General features: G+C 39.1%; 1 protein-coding gene across 15 annotated transcripts in view; it reads right to left on the reverse strand.

Moving 5' to 3' along the window:
- The window catches only part of MEF2C (myocyte enhancer factor 2C), a 232453-nt gene that overhangs the window by 101829 nt on the left and 109141 nt on the right, over positions 1–21483 (reverse strand). For all 15 annotated transcript variants that reach the window (XM_075271131.1, XM_075271201.1, XM_075271148.1 and 12 more), the window contains one exon: positions 6779–6963. In XM_075271131.1, the coding sequence (XP_075127232.1) occupies positions 6779–6832 (54 nt within the window). In that variant the 5' untranslated portion in view covers positions 6833–6963. The remainder of the gene's footprint in view (positions 1–6778; positions 6964–21483) is intronic.

Here is a 21483-nt window from a genome sequence, read left to right on the forward strand (position 1 = left end):
CATACCGGGCGCCTTCAAAAACTGTATGCAAGTGTATCTAGAAGAATCGATGCTGTTTTGAAGACAAAGAGCGGTCTCACCAAATATCGATGTGATTTATTATTTCTCACTTTGCATTTTGTTAATTGGAAAAATAAACTATTAACACTTCCATTTCTGAAAACATTCTTACTTTGCAGCATTTTTTTTCACACCTGCCTAAAACTTTTACACATTACTGTCTACTGTCCACATTATTGTATTGCTTCAAATGACATTACCTTAATAAATGGCTTATTCTCAAAAATAAAAACGCAACTAAATATAATACAATAAACCTGCAGTGAAAGCTACGAAATACAACTCATGCTTAACTCTTGCATTGCTTGCAGTACAAGTGACTCTTACAACCAATTAGTGACCTCAGAGGTCACATGACATACTGCTGGTATTACAGCTCCATAAAAATCCCATAATTTTAATGACTTGAAAAATATTTTTGTCAAAAATGCAAAATTTGGAAAAAAATTTTTATTAAAAAAAAAAACCTCACTGGCTAACTGCCTAAGGCCAAAGAATTGCAACAGGGAATAATCCATAAAATTGCATTTTAATAGCTACATTTATTACGACACTCTTTGGCATACGGGAATCTTCGGCGGACAGACACTCGGTCTCATCGCCGCTCTTCAGAGACTATAAATTAGTCTCCAGGTGCAGATTGTGTTCTGTTCCTGTGACACTGTGCACCTCTCTATGTCTTATCCCCTCTGATGTCGCTTTGATAAATAAGCCAGACATGGTCATCACATAGAACAGGACAACCAATAGCTTATCTTGTCTAGGAGGCCGGGAGTGCACATCATGTGTTCTCAAGAACAGAACTGGGTCATTGTACCTCTCCCATATCCCGTGTGCTCTTCATATTCCGAATCATTGCCGATCCCCGGAATCAACATGCGGAAACTTTCTTCCACTAAAGTTATTCCTGTACTATATGGCAGTCTTATTAGTTTCATACCAGAACAATTACACCTTTTTAGAGCAAGTTTTAAATCTTATTATGTGAAATAATTAAAATTGCAAATAACTAATTTTCCATAACTGGAAGGCAAATTACAGTTATTTTATGCTTAAAAACACTGCTAAATATCGTTTTCAGAAACAAAAACAATAAAATACAAGAGAAGTGAATTAATTGTACATCAATAAGTTTTTCTGCTATTTGAATTAATCTACTTTAGTCAATTAAAGAGACAGTACACCATTTCCGCATACTGTGTTAGTGAATTTTAAGCTAATAGATAGAAGTCTACAGTACAAGGACCCAGCATACCCATCCATTACCAAGACAGGGTATTGAAGTCAAAGGGCACTGTGTAATACCTGATTTTACCTGTGGGGGCACTGCAGGGAAATCAAACACATGTTCTCCAACAGATTTCACCTAATTCCTGAGATTTCAACATTGGTACATGTTGTATTAAGCTTATAGTCAGGAAAGGGACTGGCACCAGGTTTGGGGGTGTGTGGCTCAGAGACTATGTGGGTTGCGCTGTTGAAGCTAAAGCTTCTAAACATCACTTTACTGTAGACTCTAAACCCCAACGGCGAGTTAGTGGCCCTAACCTGATCACATGTTTCCTGTAAAGGGGTTTTCCAGGCTAAAAATAATCTAAGGAAAGGTCAGTATCAAATTTGGAATGAGGATTAGCTAGTCTCAGTAACTGACACACAGAAAATGGGGCAGGAAGCAGACAGCTCTGTTCTCTGGGTAGTGGCCCAACCAGATTACTGTGGTTCACCTCCATTTCCCTGAATGAGAGCTGATCTGCACTGATGCATTTCAGCCACTACACAGAAAACAGGGCTGTCTGCTTCCTGCTCTATTCTCTGCATATCAGCTCCCAAGAGCAGCTGATGGGTGGAGGTGTTGGATGTCGAATCCCAATCAATTTCATATCGATGACCTATGCTTAAGATAGGTCACCAATAGCTTTAACCTAGAAATCCCCTTTAAGTACTCAAATGCTACTGGAACGCTCATGTATTTTTGCAGTTTCTATGGTTTTCAACTAACAAAAGATTCCTTTTTAAACCGCACAGAATAAAGACAAACTGAAAAATAGGTCATACCAGCAAAAAAGTAATAAAGATATATTAGAAAAAAATCTAGATTTTTCATTTTCACACTTCATAGCCAATGAACATCAAAAGTAGAGCTTTAATTTTAAAGGGCACCCTGTATTTTGTGTGTGTGCCCTAACGGGACATGCTGAAAGGGGTTCATCCCGTGGCCGGAATCCTAGCTTCTTTGACTGTATCAATGCTTCTTTAGTATTAATAAGCTTTTATTCTAGCTGAATGATTCCGTTTCCTTCTTATCTCCAATTATTTTTTTGCTTTCACACTTTGAGATTGAATACAGCTCTGTATATTCACATGAGGCAGAAACACATCTCTCATCTGTCTTGGGCCCAACAAACACAAAGTAATACATTCATGAATGTGAACTTCTATTTTTCAATTATGGGATAAAATATTAAGGACACTCATGGTGAATAAGCAGTCTTCAATGGAGACTCACCTCCTACTGTCTACAATAGCTCTTTCATCTGTCCATGTGGTAAAATGTTCTCAGTTACTCCCAATGTCATCGGAGGAGCTTTAGTTTCTTGACTAGGCACAATGCAGAATAAACAACTAGTCGCTCACTGTGCCGGCCATCTTGCCTTTTTTCCCGTATTGTATGTTCATTCTGATTTCTCACCTTTTATTTTACAGGTATAGTAAGAAGCCTACATATACCTTATCCCACCATGTGTGAATGTGTGTCTGGCAGATTGTTAATGAAGGCAATTACTAATGTACTTGTGTATGGATCCCATGATGATAAATAATATCAATAAAGCGTGCTATGCACATGAGACAGATGTTTAGCCAACAAGTATCTCATCCCTCTGCTATACACTCACATTCCCGGTGAAACAGCGCAGTTTTACTGAATCAAGGAGGGGAGAATGCGACTGCCAAACATGTCTGTCACTGGTTTATCTCCCATGAACAAAAGGATCTGATAGCTGAAATCCAATAGTCCAATTCTTTGACATGTCCTATAGGGGCCAAGTTGGGTGGATCCCAGGTTCAGGTTGGTGAGTCCACTAGGTTACATGTTTTTGCAATTCTCCAGACTTACCCTTGGTTCACATCTGCGTCCATTCCGCAGGGACCTCCCGAACGGACTGCCAAACGCATTTGCAAGCGGTGTGCAGTGAAAGCACACAGACCCCATAGACTATAATGGGGTCCGTGTGCTTGCCGTGAGATCTCCGCACAAGTCAGAAAAGTAGATTATGAAGTACATTCTTGTCCGCATGTTACATGTGTAGATCTTGCGGCAAGCACACGGACCCCATTATGGTCTATGTGGTCCGTGTGCTTTCACTGCACACCGCTTGCAAATGCATTCGGTAATCCATTCGGGGGGGGGGGGGGTCCCCATGCGGACTCCCCCGAACAGATTACCAACATAGATGTGAATGAGGCCTTAGTTTTGCCTGTTTTTCTGATAATAATATCTTCCAAATATCCAAAGAATGACTTAGGTTTCTTCTCAATACTTGGTTTCCCTACAGTATCACTTTAGATAGGAGCTGAAAATTCAGTTTTTGCTAGAATTAAACATCCAACCCCTTTCAATACAGGTGGTGTGATCCTGCAACACAGGGATTTTGGAAGTATTTTGGCTTCCCTCCTCTGAATTTTCTACACAATACTGGATAGTGAGTGGACAGGTGGATTATAATGCCAGGACTTACCAGGACGCAAGGTAGGGAAAATGTTTTTGTGTTTTTAGTTGCATCCACACACAAGACATTTACGTTAAAGGGTTATTGATATATATCAAGCATTTATGGCACATCCACAGGACTTCAGGGACCCTTAGTTTTTGGGAGCACGAGAGTACTGTTATTCAAGGTAACGGAACGGGGGCACTGTCTATTGATAGCTAGCCACCAAACAGGCCTGCAGACTACCGAAGCGAAGGACAGATCAGTAACAGTGTTTTTTTTATGTTCCCTCACCTCTCCTGGCCCTCTAAAAGACCCAGGAGTATAATGATAGCTGTGCCAAAACTGCCATGTATAGCACCAGTTCTCTTCTATGTAGTAGAGGGGCTAGTGGTTCCTATCATCCACAAGGGTCCATGTGAGGGAGCATCTTATGCTCCCCTATAGTAACCTGTCGTATATATGTATGAAGTTATTTTCAACAAATCACAGACAAAATAAATGTGGCCAAGACTTTTCTTTTTCTTATGATATTGTGGAGGAAATTTATCAAGCCATTGATGCTAGTTTTCTGGAATAGATGAGTGTTAACGGTGCACCATTGGTGCATGGCCCTTTTTGGGCCAAAGATATGTCACATGCCCCATTCTGCTCTGTACTACCCACTTTCTTCAAAAAATCAGGGCAGACAGTGGGATGAGCCCTGGGCGCAACGATCCGACAGATTTATTAACACACCAGAAAACTGGCGTGAGCTATACAGAAGATGTATACCAGTTCGTGATTGGCATAGATCTCCATTCTTGTGCACAGGTTATGGAGACACCAGAGTCACTTGAAAATTCAGTCATGCCTCACGCCAATTGGGGCCTTTATTGAGACTGGTGTAAGAAACACTAGTCTTAATAAATTCCTTGCTGTAAAAAGAAAAAAAAACCCTCCCCCATATTCCTATATATATGTCAATGTTTTCTACCGGAATCCCACCACCACTAGTGTAGGCATTCAAATTGCTAGAAATACTTACGAGGGGAAAGTGCATTATTCTCAAGTATTTTATATTAAGTTTGATTAATAAAGAACACACATCGCACATCAACAGATCTATTAGGACTATTTACAGGGTGTATTTTCTGAAGTACACTGCCTTCCTTCTAAGGTATAGATCAAGCATATGTTATCACCAACCCCCCGTTGAATAATCCTGCTAATACATATATGGTTGCTATCCCAACATATCACACCTACAATGTTTAGATCGCCACCTTCTTAGCGACCCCTGAATTGTTATGAGCATCTGTCATGTTACGGTAAGGCACACGCTAACAGTGACTACCAGAACATAAATGTAGAGCGTTGAGAAAGATGTTCTCCAGAAATAACACCAATCCCTGGCATTACACACATTTCCAGTATTCTCTATTACGCTTATTATCGAGATTTCTGTGCGGTATTTATGATTTTTTCCCCCATTTTTTATGGAATATGTATATCTCATTCTTGGCTCGATGAAATGGGGTAAAAGTGGAAGGAACCGCTCTACAATATTGCAATGAAAATATCATATTCACTATCTTTATCCTGTATGAGGGCTGATAAACTGATTATTCCCTTATCTGGGAAATCTAAAAAAAATCCTGGATATCTAATGTACTGTGATCGGTAATAAATCATAAAGATGGTAAGTGATATATGTCCCAAGGGCAGAACTTGAATACATTGAACAGCATTCACTGTCAAATTTATGACGATTTGTTACTTTAGTCCCTCTCAAAATGCTGAATAAGCAATGTTTCAGCCAGATCTACACCCTTCTTCAGGCAAAAGGCAGTGCTAGGTGAATCATCTGGTGGTAGCTTCCATTGGGTGATACCACCTGAAACGTTGCTTATTCCACAGTTTGGTAGTGACTCCAATAAATCTAATTTGCATGGAATTTGGGAAGAGTGCGGTCTCTTTCTGGTGGAAGAGATGTGCATCAATGGGAAAGAGTCTTAAGGGATGTGCACCAATATAAATTTTTGTCTTCTTAAACAAAACCATGAACACATCTATGTTTGTCACTGGAGAGACTCCGATTTTGTGAGTATCAATTTATGGATGTTGCCTTCACAATATATTTTAAAGTGTAAGTATACTTTTATTTTTTCATAGATCAATAGTGCAGCCAAAGCAAACAAACTTTGTAAAATAACTTATCTATTTTTTAAAGTACTTGTTCCTTTATTTATTTTTTCTCCTTCTGGCACTGATCAAATCTGTACAATAGACGTCTATGGAGAGGGGAGAGCTCCTCAAAGCAGACAGGCATTTAAACTACAGGGAAACACTGCTCTTTTACAACATGGCTGGGTTTTCAGTTTTTTTCTGACTCATTTCATATTATAGGCAGCCTCATATCTCTGTCACTCTCCTTCTCCCCCTCCCCTTTCCATAGACTGCATTGTAAATTGACACTACTTGTGTATGGAATTCAAACAAAAATCAATGAAATTGTTAAGTATATTGCAAAATGTGTTCCCTTTACCTAAACTATTGATGTATGAAAAAATAAAGTTGACTTAGACTTTAAAAGTAAACAAGGTAATCGTAATGGACTATTTTGGTTGCCTAGAAAAGATCAATGTGAATACTGCTACAGTCTCTATGTACTGTAAAATATGCAAGGCAAGGATTTATCTCTTGCAGTATATTTCTCTTTCCGATCCACATTGAGCTACACAGCCATATCCACCATCATTATACAGTGTTATGATCAGAGGGTGTCAACTTTTCCCTATGAGCGCGATCAGCTGCTTCTATTCAAGTTGCTGAGCCAGTGCCACTGTTGCTTTGCTTGTCAATTAATTATTTTTTTTCTTCCCTGACAAAACCCAGTTTATACATTGTGCGTACCTCTTAATATATTCACTGTGATTAATTACACAAATGTGATTCGTAAGGGGAGGCTCATTACTCTGTACACTGAAGGGATTTGTCTATAATATGCTCCATCCGTTTTTTCCTACCTGTCTGTTACGTTCATCCATTATCCTCGTGATCTGAATCTTTTTTCTCCCCATAGTCCCCGTTTTTCTTTCTTCTCTTGTCCTTAAAGCAATGTATTTTTCCTTCTTCTGCCCTTCTCACTTCTTTTTGCACTTCTTTCACTTTCCTATTGCCCTTTTCAGTTTACTGATCTCGACATCCGTACCTGTTTTAGAAAAAGAATGGAAGTTCTTACGTTAGCGGAGATGTAAGTAGAGATCTGTATTATAATCACGACACATTTACTAAAAAGATCCGACCAGCAGTGATATCCTGCAGTTCTACTTAACCATACTTGGATTGACATTGAGCCCTTCAGTAGAACCACCAACCGTAGTACAGAAGCTAAAATGGCGGTATGTAACCAGCTTATCTGCTCCAAATCCATCACAAATAACAACAGTACAGTGAATGCTACTCTAAATTTATATAGACTCTTGAAAATCGACGCTTTAGACAGACCATAGGGTCTAAAATCCAATATTGGCCTAACCATATAACCATCAGCCCTATTTGTAGTAAACCCATTCTTTACATACTTGTTTCGTTCCAGTCGTACCTTACCAAAGATCCCAATTAAAAATATTCTGCCCTGAATACGGTAAAAGTTACCATTAAGCAACTCCATTTTATTAAATCTTCCAAGCTGAAAAATATCAAAAAGTTCAGCCGATGTTGGATGAGACGATTCACTGAAATATTAAAAAGTTCAGCAGATGGAGGATGGGACAATTCACCCATTAACGCTTTCTAGTTCAGATTCTTTTAGAGCCTATAACCTGATATATGATTTAGGTATCTCTATATTTATTCTATAATGAAACCTAACATACAGGAAATACCCAAGATAGAACAAGGCAGAATAATAATAGACCCAGTGTATAAAAATACTATCAATAAAGAAGTGATACATGCAAAGCAAGCGCTGTACCCAAGCAGTATCAACATTAGTCTAGCTCGCTCTGCACTAACTTCTTTGAGCAAACATCCTTGTTTTCATTCATTCAGAAGAAGAAAAGTAATGAATCTCCCTTAACAAACATGTGCTCCATTGGCCGCCTGAGTGATTTTGCAGCAGCGGCAGTTCTGTATTTTGGTAGCGCTGATTATTCACAAACACTCGCCTTCCATCCCAGAACTCTCTGTAGTTTTACAAAGTGCATTAGTGAAGACCAAGGCAATCTGCGAGACAGACTATCAATTGGCTTGCAGTCAATGCATGTGGGAACGTGACCAAACAGGAAGAGTTAAATGTATAAAAATAGACCAAAGGGGCAACTCTTTGTATGGGGCAATAGAATGGTGGCGTGATGTGCTAGTCCCTTGGCGCTAAAGAGGTTAAAGGTGATATCTTTGGCAGGATGATACAAGGCCATGGAGCACATCACTTGTGTTTACAGTGATGTCCATCCGAGCTCCTCACAGCCAAACTGATGGATCTCTCCAATACAAGATGTAACATTAAGCCGATGTCCTGGCAGTTTAATCCATTGTTTGGCTCTAATTCAAAGCTGCTGAGGTAGAAAAGCTGCTTCACACTGGGGATGAGTGCTGAGACACTGCCGGCTTCTTTGAATAAAAAAACCACACAGCTCATGTATCCTATTCACTTCTTTTCCCTCTTTTGACTTAGCACTTGCCATGAAATACTGCTGCCAGACATTGCCTTTTGTACTTAACTCATGTACTCGTAGCGGCACACTGCTTTTATTTGCAAATCAATACGACAATACTTCTAAATAGCATCCACACTAGCTATTTATGGAAATCACTAGTGGAGCCTTACATTATTTCTATAGGTTTACATATTTGTATATACGATAGGCTATGTCTAAGAGATTTAGTGAACAATAAATTACATTTCTACATAGAATTAAATCCAAGTCGTCCATGACCAAAGAACTAGCACACTATATAAACAATAAAATAATTCTGTACATCATGCTGTCCTGTATACACACGTCAACAAGCCAGTCCCTTAAAGTGAGACATCACTGCCCTCTTTAAATAGCCTACTTCCTAAATTTAGCCTAAACTATGGAAACAACTTTCTAGTATCTTCAGGCTATTTTTACATAAGAAATAAATCACGAGGAGCCGACGACAAGATGAATGAAAGCGCAATAAAATAAACTATAACAATAAACAATACGCATGTCAAGCGGATAACAAATGCTACAATGTAGCCACAGTATTGATTTCAGATTTTAGACTACATGGATAACACAGACAAGCATGTAAAACAGCATGAAATGCTACCATCTGAGATTACACTTGTCCTCCTCTTTGACACACTTCTTACCTCCGACATTAAGTTATAGAGTAGTTTGCAGGCACATGCAGGACCCAAAGGAGCTTAATAGGCTTTCTCTGTCACCGTAAGCCAATATGCTAATCCCCAGCAAAGGCATATGGAACTATTTCCCTTGCTTTCTTTCAGCTGAAGCCACTGGCACTATCCACTTAGAGCAGTGTGCCTGCATAAGCTTCTGTTCACACAGGGGTGGAAGGTCAGCCTGGACAGCTTACAGGATTGGTTAGCAGGATGAAAGCTGATTTATGGATCACGACTGTGGAACCCAGTGAGAAAGGAGAAATCACAGAGCAGCCAGGAAGGATACAATCCTCTCCCAGTACAGTACGAGAACGCTCAGTCCCTCCCACCAGCCTTATCACACATACATTTTATACTTTCAAACAAAACGTTGGAAACAGCTTGTGCAAAAAGTAAATAATAGGACACGACTGATAGCAAAAATATTCTCCAAATTCTTCAGTTAGCCCATGCCTTACAAAGAAACTGGCCGTATACCTAACTTATGTAGCCTTGTTGTATTTCATTCTTATTGATTTTAATTGAATGTTTTATTTTACAGTACAGCATATGAACAAGATATCTACACGTCACGTACAATTATATAAAAAATCATTTACAAAGGAAAATAAAATCAGCTGGTTACAAATTTTAGGACATGCCACAGATTTCTAAATACACATTATGGATTATGGATGTATTTTTTGTGGATTTTAGCTGAATATCTGCATGTCAATCCGCTTACAATTTCTTGATATTTCAGTATGATAGTTACATTTTGCCTTTAATTGCTCAAGTATTGTTTTAGATTCCCTAAACACGTCATAAAAAATGTTAAAACCAGTATGATAGTTATTATTTTAGGGTGTATTCACATGTGCCGAGACTTCTGTGTCTGGGAATCAGTCCCATTTTATCTGAATAGGTTGTTTTGGTGGCAAGCATATAGATTTCTGCAAAAACGCCGTGACATTTCGAGAAATTTCAGTTACTATTACTCGATACTGAGTATTTGATCTCACTGACTATTACTTGTTACACGTTCTCACTTCTAGGTTTAAAGATCGAAAATGTAATAATATTCCTTAAATTCAGGATAATGAAGAACTCTGCTCAGTTTCTGGTACTTATGAGATTCTAGATTGTCTTGAAGTTTTGCGCTGGAGTCATATTCTGGACTATTGGATGCTGGATAATAGGAATTTGGCAGCTTTTGAGACTATTAGCATACAATGTAGAGATATAAATATTATATGACTAATATTAAGCCATTGAAATGCACTTTCCAAACACCCTGTAAGTGACAGATGAATGACTCGGTATGATGGCGCATTGTTTTATTTCTTTAGACTGTGTATACATGTAGATGTCCTGAATGATGAGTTAGCGAAACCTCTTCATTCACATCTCTCTGTTACTAATGTCCTACTACATCTCTAGGTGACACTTTACAAATAAACTTCCATCCATCAGTCTACGTTCAGTCTCTCGGAAGGGATTTCCTGTTCTATTCGCAGTCATTATCTCGTTGATCAATGACAAGGCCGTGTTACATTAAGAAGCCTTATGTATTTATTTGTATAGTATGGTGTCACAACGCTCCGGAGTGCACAGGACACACCGAGACGGCTGATGGAGATTTATCAAGATTAGTGCAATGCAAATAGTGCTGGGTTTGCCCATAGAAACCATTCCAACACTCTCAAATGGTTACCATATATAATTCCCTTTTCGTTGCAAACAGTTGGTATATGCATTATTTTGGTCATATACTTCAGCAGATGTTCTACTGATAGCTATTCCTTGCATCTCCTCATATAAATGCATACTTGGCATGGCCATGAGGAGAGGGGAGTAAGATACTATCAGACGCCCCTGGCATGGTGAAATTCAGCTATATAGCTCCTACTGACCACTATTCCCTCAATTTCCCCCATATACATGCAAACTCAGCCCAGCCATGAGGAGAGGAGAGTAAGCCACATGAGACACGTAGGGGGAGCTGATACCCTCCTATATTCTTACAGTAGTCGGTCCATCCTGCCAAAATAATGCAGGTTCAGAAGAGGACACAAGGCAATTAAAAATGGATTCACTCGGTTCAAAGGTCCCAATGAAATGGGGCTGAACCGCGTCATGGAGGTTCAATGAAAGAGACTTCATCACTTGGCTATGGATTCAATACATGAATAGCGGAAAAATCCTGCGATCATGGCAGGGGGTCTCTCCAGGTTTATAAGACCATATCTGCACAGGGCAAAGCAACACAAAAGCAGCCAAAACAGGCTGCCACGATTTACCCCTATAACTGGGCGAGATTACAGACTTGATGGAAGAAATAGACCTACTGCGAGTGTTTGTAAGAGTGTATGGATGGGATTCGTTCACATCCGATCCACTACAATGATATGGTACACTGAAATCTAATTAAATGAATATGAACCATGTGAACATAGCCTAAGGGATCCTTCACGCTATTTTTGCAGAGTTTTTAAAGGCTTGTAAATTGTTTGAATTTCTTGTGTTTTCAATGTTATTTTATTTTTTTTGACAAATATTTATGGTGATATTTTCTACTTTGTGCCCTTTTAACTTGCATTTTTTCTTCCATTTTTCATGTGTTTTTGAAATGCCAATGGGAACGAGTCGGTAGAAAAATGCTACGTGCACTTTACAATAATTTGCTATAGATTTTTAAGTAACATCTAACTGCGGTATTTGTGACCTAAAAAAACTGTGTAGTAAAACCCATTCTTAGTCTGGGGCCATACGGGGCATATTCACAGCAGGTTATTAATGCAAAGCAGTGGGAGACCTGTGCGTCCTGCAGGTGCGCCACCACAAAAACTGCTCCATGTAGGTGGGTTGTTGTAGCACTAAATACCAGGAAAATAGGTGGTGGAAATCCCTGTGACCCCAATCGTCTGCTTTTTCTGGTCTCACAAGTCACTAGTTACACATGGCAGTAGGTGTCCAGGATAACTACCTTGCTCAGTCTCTTCTGTTAGACCAGGGTAGGGATTGTATGGCTCTCCGGCTGTTGCGAGACTACAATTCCCAGCATGCATACTTGCTCTGCTGTTCTTGGAACTCCCATGGAAGTGAATGGAGCATGTTGGGAGTTCCCTACACCTGTGTTAGAGCTATATTTGAAGCACATGGGTTATATTGTACATTACAGTCTGGAATTTTAACATCAGGATGCTGACAGGTTTCAAAACTACATTTCTCATGAGCCAGCTATGACTGTAGTTCCTCTCGTCTTGATTCATCATATCTAGCATACTCTATTGATGCTTGCTCTGTCCTGTTTCATTTCTTCATATTTTACCCCACAGGCCCCATTCACCCACATGTAAGTTCAGGACACATGAGTTGCAGCCGGTTGGTGAAACGCAGATGTCATTCACACCATATTTCCTGGACGCGTGGATTTGGCGCATGCGCTGCTTTCTAATGGATTGGACTCTCTGGTCTATTTTCACTGACTCGATCAATCTCTTGAGGCAAATAGGTAAGTGAAAAAATTAGATCCCACACAGATTTGTGAAAAACAGCTGATGTCTGGCTCGATTGTGTGAATGTAATGTAATCCTCTAGAGTTTATCCTTTACCATCTACATTCTGTGTCCTCCATTTTCATGGTGTATTACTGTGTCCATAGAGAAATCTTTTCATGGACATCCACATGGATTCATATATGTGTAAATTCTATTAAATACACACCACCATAGATAGATTTTATAGGTTCACATCTAGGCCAGAGTCTCTATTGGAGACTTTGCCGCAGAAACCATAGAAAATGAGCAGAGAGAAAAGTCCTGCACGGGCTATAAAAAAAAAATGGGGACACTTGTTGGACCACATTATAGTCTATGGGGTCTGCGGGTGTCCACTGTTTGAGCAGCTTGCAGAAAAAGGAACCCATTGAAGTCAATGGGAGGCTTTTTTGCAGCGCTGAATCTGACGCAGATTCCACACCAAATTTTGCAACATATTCCTCCGAGGTAAATCTACAGAAAAGTAAGAGTCGGAGTGTTGTGCTTAAGTTATTAAAGGGGTGTCCAGCCATGTAAATTGTTTTAGAAATCACCTTACTAATTCCTCACTGCACCCATACAACACTTGCCAGTACCCCAGTCAGAGAGCCCACTGTGCCCATACAACACTTGCCAGTACCCCAGTCAGAGAGCCCATTGTGCCCATACAACACTTGCCAGTACCCCAGTCAGAGAGCCCACTGTGCCCATACAACACTTGCCAGTACCCCAGTCAGAGAGCCCATTGTGCCCATACAACACTTCCCAGTACCTCAGTGAGAGAGCCCACTGCACCCATACAACACTTGCCAGTACCCCAATCAGAGAGCCCACTGTGCCCATATAACACTTGCCAGTAGCCCAGTCAGAGAGCCCACTGTGCTCATACAACACTTTCCAGTACCCCAATCACCAAAATTTTTACATGGCTGAACAATTCCTTTAAAGGATGCATGTTTCTCACTAAAGATCTATCCATAGGATGGGTCAACAGCATTTGATCTGTGGGGGGCTGACAAACCCCGCACATATTGGTTGTTCTGGGAGCTGAAGGAGGTTGTTCTTATTCAAGTAATAGGAGCAAAGCTGCAGCCTTGTCCACTGTATAGCATTGACCATAATAATATACCAAAAATAGGAAATACACAGAGCACTGCTGTACCAAAGATTTTTTATTGGTGTTTGACTCTGTTTGGATTGACCCATCACTTCCTTTTCGCTTTATTTTAAATATCTGTAGTTTACTGGTATGTAATAGGCTTGAAATAGGCGGAGGCTCTCTGCCTAAATGACATTGTGCGCAATTTTTATATTGTTTTTATAGTTTTTTTATTCCCCACGGAACTTTTTTATAAAATCTTTGGTGCGGCAACGCTCGGTGGATGCCCTATGTTTTATATATTATTATGGTCATTGCATGGTGAATTCCAGCACAGAATTCAATGGGCAAGGATCTGCAGCCAGGGGAGTGGAAGAGCTTGGAGGATTTATCATTACCCTTACTGTGTTCTTCTATATGTGATGATACAGTGCACAACATTGAGGATTGAACATGCTTCACTAGTGAGCACCCGTTCCTTTGTAGTTTTTCTCTTACAATGTATACCAGTGACGCCAGGGTTTCTTGAATAGGAGCAAATTGCTTCCGCTCCCCATCCACTGCTGTCGCTTCTGGCACCCAGAGCTTCCCGTAGCAGCTGATCTGTGCAGGGTGCGGGTGTTGGATCCCCTACATATCAGATACTGATCTGCGGATAGGTCATCAGTATCATAGCTGAATAATGGCTCATCGCACAATCCAGAACTGATACAATTTAGTGCTATGAATAGCTGAAATATTGAAACAAAAACTACAATTTCTCGCAGTTAAGCAGTTTCAGCAGTGACATAATACTGTCTGCTAATGGCCTGAGATAGAGTTGCCACAAACATTTTCCCAAAGCTTGCCAGTAAATCTGTTAGGATTTTGGTTCTGTTGCCAATCAACCTCCTGTGTGTAAAAGGTATTTGCTACCTTCCATCCCACCTCATTTGTGAAGCCATTAGCAATTATACCATTGGCAGCTCAGTCAGGGAGTAAATCAATTGTGATTTAAACTCCTTTGAACAGGCTATAAGTGAGCTATCATTTGCAATCTTCGTTCAGGCAGCAAGAGAGTGATTGAACCGTTAGCATTTTACCGTTCCTTTCATGAACGCATGGCAGTCGAAAGGTTTTACAATCATTTCTGACACTTAAAAAGGCAAAGAAGCCTTTAAAGTCAGATAATGTTAAAGCAACATTTCCTGATGACAAAACGAGAAGTCAGGCAACGCCATGTGAGGAAAAATCTGGTAGTTTGTCATAGTCAATAAACTACAACACGTATACCTGGCTTGGCTTGACATCTAATTTGCTTGAAATTTGTTTCTGCCATTCCCTGCCTTGTCCCTTGGAATCTGGCCCCAGCCATCTAATCCTAAATAACTCGCTCACAGACAAGATTCCTGTAGGTTATGACAATCCCTGTGTTTTCTGTTGTGTGATGCTTTGCCATAGTCTATTCAGTCTATCTTAACTAGATGTTTGCTGGGGTTGTATGGCACCCATGATAGTGCCCATATGGTTTGTCTCCTTTATTTCCATAGACCATGACTGTTTTATTATTCTTAATTGCCATCACTTCCTCACCCTCCTTCTAATGGTGTCAGTCTATACTATATCACTAGCATTCTACTCATGATCCATGCAAACAGAATGTTTCCTTTTCAAACACAGTCTTTGTATCCGTGCTATGGTGCAGAGTATGTGCATTGTGGTATCCATGACTGTAACTACTGGACTACTGTATAAGCTCATATATGGGGTCATACTGCATATACTTATCCCATAATGTAATTGTCTTTATGTTGTTGCCTTTTGTTTTTGTGTGTTTTACATATGCTTAATGTTCAGTACTTAATTTTTATACATCTTTGCTCATTTTCTGCTCTATTTTACATTAAAATAATGTAATATTACTAATATGCAACACATCCTGAGACAGCAGAAATGATATAGCTCCTCATACCTAAAAACATATGGACTTCGTGAACATAGCCTATAAGTAAAAGTAAGCTTAAACGTAGTAAAACTTTGCCAATGAAAGATTGATATAGATAAATATATAATGATCGGTTAATTAGACGGTCTGTGTAAAGGGTCTTAGACAGCAATGCCTGCACCATATAGAGAATACTATGTTGCAGGGTTCTTTCTGTTATCTACCTTTACTATGGCACTTTCTGTTATCTACTTTGCTGCCCTTTGCCTGTTAATTCCCTACATACTTCACACGATCACTGTTATTATTATGCAAGCTGCAGGGCACATCCCTGTCACTGTTTTTTTTCATAACTACAAGCTGATGCAACGTAATGCTTTTTGGCAGCAGTCTGTCTCAGAAATGACAATCCTGATCATGATCTGCTGCTTTCATAAAACATACTAAGGTGAAATTTGAGGCATACTGTACACACCCAAAGAAACATTTGTAGCCTGACCATATATACTGTATATATATATATATATATATATATATATATATATATATATATATATATATATACTCTTATGTGGTACGTTATGTGTCCCCTTTGGGTCCCTTCAAGTACCAGGGCTAGGGTGCGACTACTAACTCTGCACCCCTATGTTCCCATGTGTCAGATATAACTGATATGTATGTACTGAAGGATCTGCTGGCAGAAGGCCAAGGCTGAAATTCAGACTTCTACAGCAGAGGAGTCTGAACTGTGGCAGATTGTCATTCAGTGGGGTCTAATGCACAGAAACAAGTCACACGCTACTTATTCCATAGCAGAATTTTTTTTTCATGGCACAGCCAAAAATCCCCTAGGTAATTTTCTATAGCATATGAATAAGGAAGAATTATCAATATAACTTTTACACAGATTTTTTTTGGCAGGATGCAAATCTATATCAAATCTGTCATGTGGGAACAAACAAAGTGAGGGTGTTAGAATCACAACCCTATCATATCTGGGCCATATCCATGATATATATATATATATATATATATATATATATATATATATATATATATATATATATATACAGTCCTATGAAAAAGTTTGGGCACCCCTATTAATCTTAATCATTTTTAGTTCTAAATATTTTGGTGTTTGCAACAGCCATTTCAGTTTGATATATCTAATAACTGATGGACACAGTAATATTTTAGGATTGAAATGAGGTTTATTGTACTAACAGAAAATGTACAATATGCATTAAACCAAAATTTGACCGATGCAAAAGTATGGGCACCGCAACAGAAAAGTGACATTAACCCCTTAAGGACCAGGCCATTTTTTGGTTTCGCATTTTCGTTTTTCCCTCCTCACATTTCAAGAGCCATAACTTTTTCATTTTTCAGTTCACAGAGTCACATGATGGCTTATTGTTTGCGGGACAAATTGTACTTTGTAATGGCATCATTCAATATGCTGTGCAATGTACTGGGAAGCTGGAAAAAAATTCAGAATGAGGTGCAATTGGAGAAAAAAATGCATTTGCGCCATTTTCTTATGGGTTTAATTTTTACAGCGTTCACTGTTTGGTACAAATGACATGTTACCTGTGTTCTACGTGTCAGTACGAACGCGGTGATACCAAATTTATATAGTATTTGAAATGTTTTGATACTTTTAAAAAAATGATAAACTTTGTAAAATAGAAAAAAAAATTTGTGTCATCATGTTCTAACACCTGTAACTTTTTCATATTTCCATGTATGGAGCTGGTTGTGGTGTCTTTTTATGCAGGACAAGATGACGTTTCTAATGATACCATTTGGGGAAAGATCTGATGGTTTGATCACTTTTTATTAAATTTTTTATAGGAGGCAAAGTGTTGGAAAAAATGCTTTTTGGCTGTTTTTATTTTTTTTGCCGCTACGCCGTTCGCAGTACGGGATAAATGTTTTAATATTCTAATAGTTTGGGCATTTTGGAGCGCGGGGATACCTAATATGTTTATGTTTAATGTTCTTTAATTACTTTTATAGCTAATCTAGGGAAAGGGGGGTGATTTGAACTTTTATATTTTTTTTATTTTTTTAATACTTTTAAAAACTTTTTTTTTTCTTCTGTTACATTTATGATCAGACCCCTTAGGTACCTTGAAACCTAGGGGGTCTGATCGCTCATACTATTCACTGCAATACTACAGTACTGCAGTGAATAGCAGAATCCCAGCACTTCTATTAGACGTTGCCTCTGGCATCGTCTAATAGATCTCGTGCAGAGACAAGCCTGGAAGCCTTCAATAGGCTTCCGGCTGTCATAGCAACCGATCACCGCCCTCATGTGACGTTCAGGAGGGCGGCGATCGGCGAAACATGGCGGCGCCCATGCTGCCGGCGCCGTTTACACACTGCGGTCACGTTTGACCGCAGTGTGTAAAGGGTTAACAGCAGCGATCGGCTCGGGCACCGACCGCTGCTGTTATTGGCAGGTCCTGGCTGTATTATACAGCCGGCATCTGCCGTGTATGGAGCGAGCTCAGCGTGTGAGCTCGCTCCATACATCCCCATGCGACCCATGACGTACAGTTACGTCAAGGGTCGCTAAGGGGTTAATATTTAGTAGATCCTCCTTTTGCAAAGATAACAGCCTCTAGTCGCTTCCTGTAGCTTTTAATCAGTTCCTTGATCCTGGATGAAGGGATTTTGGACCATTCCTCTTTACAAAACAATTCAAGTTCAGTTAAGTTTGATGGTCGCCGAGCATGGACAGCCCGCTTCAGATCATCCCACAGATGTTCAATGATATTCAGGTCTGGGGACTGGGATGGCCAAGAATGCCTGAGTCGATTTGGAGCGGTGTTTTGGATCATTGTCTTGCTGAAATATCCATCCCCGGCGTAACTTCAACTTCGTCACTGATTCTTGAACATTATTCTCAAGAATCTGCTGATACTGAGTGGAATCCATGCGACCCTCAACTTTAACAAGATTCCCGATGCCGGCATTGGCCACACAGCCCCAAAGCATGATGGGACCTCCACCAAATTTTACAGTGGGTAGCAAGTGTTTTTCTTGGAATGCTGTTTTTTTTGGACGCCATGCATAACGCCTTTTTGTATGACCAAACAACTCAATCTTTGTTTCATCAGTCCGCAGGACCTTCTTCCAAAATGAAGCTGGCTTGTCCAAATGTGCTTTTGCATACCTCAGGCGACTCTGTTTGTGGCGTGCTTGCAGAAACGGCTTCTTTCTCATCACTCTCCCATACAGCTTCTCCTTGTGCAAAGTGCGCTGTATTGTTGAGCGATGCACAGTGACACCATCTGCAGCAAGATGATGCTGCAGCTCTTTGGATGTGGTCTGTGGATTGTCCTTGACTGTTCTCACCATTCTTCTTCTCTGCCTTTCTGATATTTTTCTTGGCCTGCCACTTCTGGGCTTAACAAGAACTGTCCCTGTGGTCTTCCATTTCCTTACTATGTTCCTCACAGTGGAAACTGACAGGTTAAATCTCTGAGACAACGTTTTGTATCCTTCCCCTGAACAACTATGTTGAACAATCTTTGTTTTCAGATCATTTGAGAGCGGGCTGTCCATGCTCGGCGACCATCAAACTTAACTGAACTTGAATTGTTTTGTAAAGAGGAATGGTCCAAAATACCTTCATCCAGGATCCAGGAACTGATTAAAAGCTACAGGAAGCAACTAGAGGCTGTTATCTTTGCAAAAGGAGGATTTACGAAATATTAATGTCACTTTTCTGTTGAGGTGCCCATACTTTTGCACCGGTCAAATATTGGTTTAATGCATATTGCACATTTTCTGTTAGTACAATAAACCTCATTTCAATCCTGAAATATTACTGTGTCCATCAGTTATTAGATATATCAAACTGAAATGGCTGTTGCAAACACCAAAATAATTAGAACTAAAAATGATCAAGATTAATAGGGGTGCCCAAACTTTTTCATAGGACTGTATATATATATATATATATATATATATATATATACAGAGAGAGAGAGAGAGAGAGAGAGAGATACAGATATTTATACACAGTATACAGATATATATATATATATGCAATTTTTACATATATATATATATATATATATATATATATATATATATATAAAAATATATATATATATCTTGAGTTAACTGCATATTATTGCATCCCATATGACAATGTTTTAAGTGTACAAATATAGATGCAAATGTTCTGCATTCTGTATTTGAATAATAACTACGGTGCAGAAATGTTACGTATACTGTGGTCTTATTATCTTATTTCTCATAAGCCTATGGCAAAAATTTTACAGATTTCATGCTCTGCATGAATTATTACATACAGTGTATCTATGAAGACAAATCCATGCTACTAAGGGATCAGGATGGTCTTTGTGTTTAAAAATGTTGATATGATAAAAAAAAAAATGAAACAAAACACCATAAAGTTGAGGATCTGGAGTAGGGACAATCTGCAAGATTCTGCAAGACAAACATAAAAATCAGACTGCTCACTAAAAATGAGGAACTTCAATTTCACAGACTTCTGTTCACCGTATGTTGCGGCAAGAACATAGAGCAGAAGGAAGAGTGATTTAAGCCTCAGTTAAGAAAAAAATGGAGATGGACAGAAGCTGATCATCTGCCCAGAAAAAAGTGCTTTCTGAATGTCTATACACTGTCTTTCTATCTTCATGGTTTAGGAGAATCTTAACAGAATGGCAGGAAACACACACCAAGTGGTCACGGAAGGATGTGATGTCAGCAACCACGAACAATAAAAGGTGTAAAGGTGCTTCCTTCCCTAAACTGTTCCAGAAGTACAAAATGGGAACCAAAACTTGACACTTCCTTCTGTGAGCAGAGTTGTCTGCTTTTGCCCTGAAGCAGCACCCTAAACACAGTGCCTACCGAGGAGGATGGAGCGTTGAACTGGAAAAAAATCAGCCTCAGGACTCTATTGTAGTGTGTGTAAAAATAAGCACAACGCCGTATAAATAAAATACAAGCCTGAAATAGAAAAAACAAAGCAAAAAAAGAAACAATGACTGGTAATATATTGTACAATGGTGAATATATGACAATGTGTGCATGTCTCTTTGTTGTATTATCATAACATATAGAGAGCTACTGTTTTAGCAATAATACATGTAATATATTTCTTGATTAAAAACATATATTACTATTTTCTTTATATATATATATATATATATATATATATATATATATATATATATATATATATATATATATATATATATAGTGATTTCATAGGTAGAACAAGGTGAAGGACAGAGTTACAGATTCCCATTAGGCCCCAGAAACTTGAAGTTATATCTCTGCTCTCTATACATACAGTATATAATGGCCTGGTACTGAATACTTTACAGATGCAACATGTGCACAGTTTCTATTGCATAATCACATATAGCACCATAGCTTTGTTTTCCTTCAGGTGAGTAGTAATACATGCTTACATTGTAACTGATAAGAAAATGTTGCAAAGCAAACACTCAAGGCTCCTCAATACATTAAAAATGGAAAGTGTGATAAGAGAGTAACAGCTGAGCGAGAATACATTCTCTGTGACACATGGACATTGGCTTTAGCTATGCATAAGAGATATAATAGCATATAGATACCCATATAGATTTTGCAAAGCTAGCCTTGATTTCTAAAAGTTTTGTTACTTGTCAGGTCAAATTTTTTAAAGCATTAGCAGCATGGTGGCTCAGTGGTTAGAACTGCAGCCTTGCAGCGCTGGAGTCTTAGGTTCAAATCCTGCCAAGGGCAACATCTGCAAGGAGTTTGTACGTTCTCCC

Source organism: Leptodactylus fuscus, chromosome 1 (genome assembly GCF_031893055.1).
Source record: "Leptodactylus fuscus isolate aLepFus1 chromosome 1, aLepFus1.hap2, whole genome shotgun sequence".
Classification (NCBI taxonomy): Eukaryota; Metazoa; Chordata; class Amphibia; order Anura; family Leptodactylidae; genus Leptodactylus; species Leptodactylus fuscus.